This window comes from Oryzias latipes, chromosome 1 (genome assembly GCF_002234675.1).
Source record: "Oryzias latipes chromosome 1, ASM223467v1".
In the NCBI taxonomy this organism is placed as follows: Eukaryota; Metazoa; Chordata; class Actinopteri; order Beloniformes; family Adrianichthyidae; genus Oryzias; species Oryzias latipes.
This window is the reverse complement of record NC_019859.2, coordinates 28,367,302-28,376,173: the sequence shown is the minus strand read 5'-3', so window position 1 is coordinate 28,376,173 and position 8,872 is coordinate 28,367,302. Positions and strand designations below refer to the sequence as shown.

At 46.0% G+C, this 8,872-nt stretch overlaps 1 protein-coding gene across 1 annotated transcript; it reads left to right on the top strand.

The window, feature by feature from the left end:
• The first annotated feature begins 1,383 nt into the window (after window positions 1–1,383).
• pi4k2a (phosphatidylinositol 4-kinase type 2 alpha) lies at window positions 1,384–7,870 on the top strand. The gene is made up of 9 exons (XM_004066136.2): window positions 1,384–1,829; window positions 2,444–2,644; window positions 4,075–4,206; window positions 5,141–5,294; window positions 5,370–5,431; window positions 5,919–6,018; window positions 6,126–6,259; window positions 7,021–7,080; window positions 7,161–7,870. The coding sequence occupies exons 1-9, from the start codon at window positions 1,497–1,499 to the stop codon at window positions 7,320–7,322; spliced, it is 1,338 nt and encodes a 445-aa protein (XP_004066184.1). The 5' UTR covers window positions 1,384–1,496; the 3' UTR covers window positions 7,323–7,870.
• Window positions 7,871–8,872: the final 1,002 nt, after the last annotated feature.

Below are 8,872 nucleotides of genomic sequence, written 5' to 3'. Positions count from 1 at the left end.
TCACAACAATTTAAATAAAGAAATACTCAGAAGTGCAATTTTAAGCTTAATTCACTTTATACATGTTCATCGTTTTCCGCCGTGGTGCAGCGGTAGGGCAGTCGATCTCTGATCGGAAGATTGCAGGTCCGATTCCTGCCTTGCCCGCCCATGTGTCAAAGTGTCCTTGAGCAAGACACTGAACCCCACTTTGCCTCTGTGGAAGGTTGGCGCCAGTTTTTGGCAGCGGAGCCGCCACCAGTGTGTGAAGGTGTGTGTGAATGGATTTGTGACTGTAAAGCGCTTTGGGCCTTTGAGGACGACAGAGAGCACTTTACAAGTATGAAAAAAAATACTACGAAAATATTTTAATAACACAATTGACATTGGAGTGGGTTCTTTAATGAAGAAGTCAAAATATGTTTCAGTTTATGTATGATATTGTAGTACTTGTTAGAAGCTGATGGCAAATAAACAGTTATTCTTAAACATGTATCCAACATTTTTAAATGATTAATGAAGGAATACTAGAAATGAAGTGTTGAGAGTCATGTTTGTTAAACTCTCTGTTAATTTTTCCTGAGCCAATGTTCACTCTTTTGATGATGCAGCTCTGTGGCTTCTTCTGAAACTGTAAGCTGAAATTCTTCATAATCCAGCATTAAAGCCTTTAGCTCTGAAGTCTGCTGCTCTTTTTTCCTCCCCTCAGTTTCCATTAAGTCTCGTGGAACTTGGTGAGCCAATGAAAGGGTCTTTGTGTACGGCCCAGTGCCAGAGCCGGCTTCCGTGGAGTGATCGGTGCAAGAAGAGCCATGGCATCTAAAACAAACGCCACCAGCTCCCTAGAGGCCCGCCAAGCAAACCCTAGGAAACACGCAAAAGATGAACTAATGTAAACATAAACCAATTAACCAAAGTAACAACACTCAGCACCAAAACTATAATCCATGTGAAAAAGACAAAATGTCAACCTCTTCAGCTCCAAAACTCACACTCCACCAAGGAGATGATGATAATGTTGCTTCATCATAGTGACCATGAATGAATCTTAAGCTCATCTTCAGATGTTTATAACTTTGGTCATATTTTAAGAGAATGCTGTTTATTTCAGGGATATGAAAAACGTGGTTGAATAAAACTAAACTGCTCAATAGTCTATCTAAAGATATGTGAACATGTCTTAAACAACCGACCTTTCAGCTGTCAAAGGAGTCACGGATTAGAAAAAAGCAGATATTTGTCAAAGCCTTTTTGAGTAAATCATTAATCGGGTTTTCTTCACTCTCGCGTGTTTTTCGTGGGTGAAGCAAGACTATCCAATCAACGCAGGGGGTCACAGGAGTCCTCGAAAGCTGATTGGTCAAATGGAAAAAAAGTCTGGTCCCGCCTTTTCCCGGAAGTTGAGAGTCATCAGATCTTTGGCGTTAGCCGCGTTTCGTGCTAACCAACAAAACAAAACAACAAAACATCCCGGCCGCTCAGTCAACCTCCAAACAGCCCCACCACGGCTCAGAGTCATGGACGAGACGAGTCCGCTCGTCTCTCCGATCAGGGACTCTGGAGACTTCAGCTACTGCCCCACGGAGCCCACCAGCCCGCGGGGAGCGTTTGGAAACACACCGGGCTCCGTGGTGCGCCTTCCGGCTGGCAGCCCTGGACGCAGCCGGGAGAGGCAGCCGCTGCTGGACCGGGGGAACGCGCAGCGGGAACCGCACAGGAACGAGTTCCCCGAAGACCCAGAATTCAGGGAGATCATCAGGAAGGCCGAGCAGGCTATCGAGGAGGGCATCTACCCGGAGAGAATCTACCAGGGCTCCAGCGGGAGCTACTTTGTCAAAGACGCTCAGGGGGTAAGGGGACCCGAACCCGGGTGGCAGAAAGTTTCCACTTTGTGAAATTCTAGCTTATTTCACCAACTTAACTCCAGCTGTGTGTACTTTACCGCAGCTGCGTCTGCTTTACGGCAGCTCAGTAAACATCAGCCTGGTCAGACGTTCTCACTAAAAATTAGGATTAAGAAACGCATCGTTTCAAAGCACGTGAGGTTTAGTTCGTTCCTGTCCCGCCTGGAGCTGTGGGGGGAGAAGCTCTTTTAATTTAGCAGAGATTCAGTTTGGTCATGTGACCCCCCAACCCCCCCAGCCTTTCGTGAAGTTAGTCACCACAGTCATGTGTTTTCTGTGAAGAACTGGGCCCGGTGCGCGTGCGTGTGTTCGGCCACAGTCTGCAGCAGAGAATCTGAAGTTTCGTGTCTAAAGCTGTGATAAACGTTACAAGGACATTCGGAGTCATGGAAAGCTCATTACTGTCATCCTTGGCTTTAAATACTATGCTTTTATTTTGAAAATATCAGATGAGCTTTAGAGGCTTTGAAGTTTATTTTGCAGATCTTCAAAATAAAGCCCCATTCTGTTTTTACTTTTCTGTGCTTGACTCCGCCCACTTCCTTTTTTTCTTCTCTCAGAAAGTCATCGGGGTGTTCAAACCCAAAAACGAAGAGCCGTACGGTCAGCTCAATCCCAAATGGACCAAGTGGCTCCAGAAGCTGTGCTGTCCCTGCTGTTTTGGCCGCGACTGTTTGGTTCTGAACCAAGGCTACCTGTCCGAGGCCGGGGCCAGCTTGGTTGATCAGAAACTGGAGCTCAACATTGTTCCGAGGACCAAGGTACAGCCGCACACTGATGGACCCACATTGATTTTGCATTACAAGACCTTTAGAACTCCTAGAGAAGGAGTCTTTAGCTCTGACCCTGCCCGGCAACAAAGGACAGCTGAAACGTGATTGGATAAAGGCTCCAATAAGAAAATATGTCTGCCTGGAAGCAGCATAACCATCATGAACACAACAAAAGAGAACGGACAGACCATTTGGAATGATTTAATGAGTATGAATGGACAAAATGTATGATTCTGAATAATGATTCAGATCGTTTTAGGCCTTCAGAGAAGGCCTTGACCGCCCACCACTGGTGTAAGCGTCTTCTCTCTTACTAATTTTAGAGGCAGTTGAGGATCTGCTGAGTTTACCAAGTTCCTCCGGACACAACATAGGAAACAGACACTAAAAAGAGTTTAACTGAAAAGTGTAAAAATAATGACTGCTAATAGTTAAAGAGCCACTCGATTAGAATTGTGTATTTGGGGTTTCTAACATGTTCTTGCAGGATTTTTCTGATGATGGGCTACGTTTATCCAGAAAATTAAGCCTAAAATTGCATTTGAGTATTTCTTTATTCAAATCATGGTGAATCATCTGACTCAAAACTGCACGGCTGGATAGCTCTAATATCGCACGTCCTTTTTGCTGCACCGCTAATGTTAGGTTGGGGGTGTGGGGGCCTGTAAGGCAGTGGGAGAGACCCCCACTCAGCCTTTTTTCCACCCACGGCTCGCTGCATTTTGTAGATCTGCACCTCTAAGGTCTGGAGTCACCATAACGCGGCCTCACACCCCTTTAAGTCTCTACCCTCATCCTATGGTCAGCGTCCGTCATCTTCCATGACTCTGCAGGCCACGCCCTCACACAGGTGCAGCGCATTCGTGTTGCTTTTTTCTTTTGTCGTTTGTTTATTTTTTTTTATTTTTTATGACATTAAGCTGCTGGAATCATGTTAATGTGTTAGCAGGATGCTAACAGCAGTTTAACCCACTGAAACACCTGAAATCTGCACTGACTGGAGAAATATGAATCTATCACTTATCTTCTTTAATGACATTTTTGTAGAGACACAAAAACAAAGACCTGCACCAAAAACTGAAGGACTCGCTCCTCCCCTCATCATTTCTTCCTGCTCTTTTGTTTTGCCGTATTTACCTAACAGGCTTATAAATGGAGTCTCTTGAAAGCAGATTTTTGTCCATGATGATGAAATCAGCTGAGATTTGATTTAGAAGAATCCATATTTTGCTGATCGCTGCTGTCTCCATTTTGCCCACTAGAGGTCACTGTTCGGGAGCTGTGGCTTCATTTCATGAGTGTTGGTAGTTAACTCTTCCATGTATGTGCAGCATAAAGGGGACCCCAGCATCAGGCCTTTGTGCTGACATTAAACCTCCATCAGAATGAGATGTGATGGTCCTCCCTCCTCCCCCCAGGTGGTGTATCTGGCGAGTGAGACCTTCAACTATAGCGCCATCGACCGAGTAAAATCCAGAGGAAAGAGGCTGGCGCTGGAGAAGGTTCCCAAAGTGGGACAGCGTTTTCACAGGATCGGGCTACCTCCAAAGGTAAGCTCCGTAACTACATGCTTGGGGGGTGAAGGACGGTGCTGAGGATAGTCACTATCATTTGAATATTACAACACAGACACATCCGGTTAAAATGAAGGTGTTTACTGTCACAAAGACCCCCCCAACACACACACGCCATAAATGAAGGGTTGTTAGGTAGGACCTCCTGACAGAGAAGCAGGCCAGAAGATCCTGGACGCTCCTCTTCATGCTGAGATCCAGAGAAAAAGAGTCACCAAGGGTCACCAAGATCCATCAGTCTGAAGGTTACCACAGCATTTCTTCAGATCTGTGAGCCAAATGGGGAAAACACAAACAGAGGAGAACCCATTGAGGTAGGGAGTGGCCAGCTTGGAGAACATGACAGATGTGCAAGCTACACCTGCCCCCTTAAGGTCAGAGGTCATGATCTCACTGTCAGAAGCAGACGGTGTGCAAAAAACATCAGAAAGTCTCAGCTTGATGAAAAACCGTTGAGAAAAATCCTCTGATGACTGAATAGAACTTTCTCAAAGCTGTGGGTTCAGTTACATCTGGAGTAAAAACTAGAACATTACACCAACAAGTAAACATGGTGGTGGAAGTGTAATTGTCTGGGGCTGCTTCCTGTAGACCTGCCGTGGTAAATAAACTGAAGCTACAGGAATGCTGGGTTCTGCAGAAGAATTTTTAACCAAGTTCTTGTCTGAAGCACCAGAGAACCGGTCTTCAGGGTTAGGGGGGGGGCGCTGAGGTTTGTTCTCCTCTGAGCTCAAAATGTTCGATTGCTTTATTGCAGGTTAAGTTTTTGCTTGTTGCTGAAAGGCAGCAGAAGATGAAAAACGATGCTTGAGGTTGCTCAAAGCAGGACAGATGTGAGGGTGTCCGGTGGTGAAGTTAGGACTGAGGCTGGGGGCTCAATGCTGACACGGTTCTACTGACTGGGTTCCAGGTGGGCTCCTTCCAGCTGTTCGTGGACGGCTACAAAGACGCAGACTTCTGGCTGAGGAAGTTTGAGGCCGATCCTCTGCCGGAAAATACCAACCGGCAGCTGCAGCTCCAGTTTGAGCGACTCGTGGTTCTGGACTACATTATCAGGAACACAGGTGAGTCCTCACATCCAGGCCGGCCCGTTTGGACCTTTGCCTCCCAGCTGATGTTGGAACGTTTTTCTGCAACAGACAGAGGAAATGACAACTGGCTGCTGAAGTACGACTGTCCCATGGATGCCATTGGGAACAGGGTGAGACACACACACTTATTCTCACAGCCGCGCCTAAAATATCAGTTGTATTTTTTTTTATTTTTTTTTTTATAACATTTTGTGTAATTAGGATATAAACTTCAAAAACTTTGATAGTTACAGTCACCATGTGTGTAAGAGAAGAGAACCATCTCGGTACCACATGGTTGACCAGCATCCGGGTTCCCTGCGGCTTTCTGGATCTTTGTTTTGTGGATTTTAGCATCTTCGTCCAGTCTTCCTCCGTGTTTGAAGGTCGTTTGGATCCACAGATGCACTGAAGTATAGAAGGTTGCTGCTGGTCTTTATCAATAGCAGCAGCTGCTTCTACCTCTGCAGATAATTCTCATTAGTGGTTGATCCATCATCCAGGGTTTTGATCAGGAGAGGAGCTCTCTGTCACGTGATTCATTTCAGAGAAATCATTTTCATGCTGATGCTTCCTCTGCCGTGCTCTGAGCTGTGACCCCCCCACCTCTCCCTGCAGGACACAGACTGGGTTGTGGTGAAGGACCCTGTCATTAAGCTAGCAGCTATAGACAACGGCCTGGCTTTTCCACTTAAACACCCGGACTCCTGGAGAGCCTGTGAGCCCCGCTTTCCTAGACCTTTCTTTGTTTTTTTTTTGCTTGTGGTCATTTTCCCATGATGCATCATTCAGTGTGAACAAAGGCTGTGTGTTCTTCTTTCTCAGATCCGTTCTACTGGGCGTGGCTGGCCCAGGCCAAAGTTCCTTTCTCGCAGGAAATTCAGGATTTGGTTGTTCCCAAACTGTCTGACCCGAACTTCATCAAAGACTTGGAGGAGGACCTGTACGAGTTATTCAAGGCAGGTCGCTCATGATGCCGTCTAAAGTTATGTTCACACCACCCTCAGCGGCACGCATCCAAACAACCACTTTCAATGAAAAGTCTACGTAAACGGATGTTTCGCTCTGCCGCGTTCCAAACTCTCGCATTCATGCATAGCTACGCACGTTTTGAAGGCTGTTTGCAGGCTCTACCTACAAAATATGCGGCCATTGATGTGGTAATGACGTATGGATGGCTTCACTTTTGATTCATGGAAGTGTCAAATAACTTAATCATTGGGGTTTGTGCCCAGCTGGAAGTATATGACACCAAATTTTTTAAACATCAAAATAAGAAAAGGCTTGGAATGAGATTGACCAGATTTGCAGCACTTCAACATTTTGCACCAAGCCTCCTCCAGCTGGGAGAACATGAGCTAGTGTCTGGTAGCAACAGTCAAGTGTGAACTCCGTACGCTAAAACCATCCTGAACGTGGATCATTGAACGCGCTTTAACCTCATTTGCTTGTTGTGAATGTAGCATTAGCAGCAAAGCAGCTGTCCCACAAGATTTGCACCACTTCCATTTCCCACCAAGCCACTTCCAACCAAAGGTGGCGAACATGAATTTGATAGCGTCAATGTTGACACCATGTGATAAACCCGCGTACAGGAATGTGCTTTTAGAGCGTTCTTGAACGTGTGTCACATGCTTGGCGTGAACATAGCATTAGGGTGATGGAGAACTGTGTTTAGGTGACGGATGGGAGGTCTGATCTGATCCTGTTGTTCCCGCAGAAAGATCCTGGTTTTGACCGAGGACAGTTCCACAAGCAGGTGGCAGTCATGCGGGGGCAGGTGAGCACATCCTCAGATATTTTGGATGCATTCAGATCTCGGTTCTTTCGAGGCTTTTATCTGTAACCCTTCTTCCCCAGATCCTGAATCTCAACCAAGCCCTGAGAGACGGAAAAACCCCCCTCCAGCTGGTGCAGCTGCCCCCCGTGATTGTTGAGACGGCGAGGGCTCCACAGAAGGCCAACAGCGAGTCGTACACACAGAGCTTCCAGAGCAGAAGACCCTTCTTCACCTGGTGGTAGAGGGGGACTTGGACCTGCACCTGGAGCTCTCCTGCTCCTCCACATCCCTCCCCTGGAGGACCGCTTGGTACGGCCGAGGATGCTTCCCTGTCCGCCTCTGTGCCTTGGAAATGATGGCAGAGGGCCCTGAGCCCCCTCCATAGTGACATATGAGACACAATGTTTCGGGTGCACGCTACTCGTATCCACGTGCACAGAAGCCCCTCCTGTGTTTTTAGGATGGGGGTGTTGCATTCCAAGCCTGCTGAGGTTTCCACACCCCTTTGCCATGCACCCCTCCACCTAAAAAGAACAGAAGTATTTACTCGGGGTTGTTTCCCAGCATTCTTTGCTCTTCTAAACAGCCATGGTTGTTGACACTGCAGGTGCCAGAGGGGTTTGTGGTAATCAAGTTTACTTAAGAAGTTCCTCCCACAGGTGAGTAAATGCTGCTGAAGCTTTTCTTCAGCCTCTCCTGCTGCACCCTGGTGATAAAATGTATGAGACGATGCACTGTATCATTTGTAATATTTAATGATAGAATATAATTAAATCTTATCCAACCAGAAGTTCTGTGTTTTTTCTTTAACATTAAGCTTAGTTTGGAAATGTTGAGCTGATATACTTCCCACTTTGGTTAAAAAAAAAAAAAACACAGTCCAACCCAAGTTCCTGCTCCCATGTAGTTCTTACTGGATTCCTAAAATGTGTTTTGAGCAGTAAATCTACACTAACACATGTGGTTGACCTCTTGCTGCACCTTGAGGCATTTCCAAATTCTTCAAGTATTTTTCCATAATTTCAGTGACTTTCTATATCAGACTATTTATCCCAGGGGGGGAAATAGCAAGTTTAGCACAGCTCCAATTGTTAATTCTTTTGATGTGGTTTTAGGCCTTATCACAGCACTGACACAAAGGACAACTGTCTGAATGAAACAAACAAAATCCTAGTCTTGTTGAATGAGAGTGCTACTGTCTAAACAGCTGATCATTTGGGAGCCGTTTCCCAACCCGCACACTGCCCTCCTCATCAAGTTCTGCAGAAGCCTGATAATGGCTGCCATCAAAAGGCAAGTGTGTTTGAGCAGGGGAAAATAAAAATGCAGGACGGTATTAACTGGGGAAACCCTGTACTAGAGGATTGGGTAAGCAGCTGTAGTACTGTCTTTGAATTGTTCAAGTTAGTTATTTGGATGTTGAAATCAGAAACTAAATCTCATACCAAAGGGCCTTGATCTGTGGGGTTTGTACAAGCTCTTTCTAGGCCAGTTAATATGCAGCAATAATGCCACAACAATGCAGATGACATTCAGTCTCAGATTTCACTCAGCATGTGAATATTGACAACTGGACTCAATCCTACAGATGTCTGAGTGGAAGCAACACAACTAGCACTAGTAGGTACAAGAAAGCGTTCAGTTGGACTTTTGTATCTGTTTTTACTGAAAAAGCTTCACCTCTTCTCTGAAAGGCTTTCTCAATTCTGACATCCAAAGGTATGAGAGTTGGTTCTCATGCTTCTAGAAAGCGGGTGTTTTCAGACTTTGCCCCTCATTCAGTAGGTCAGGA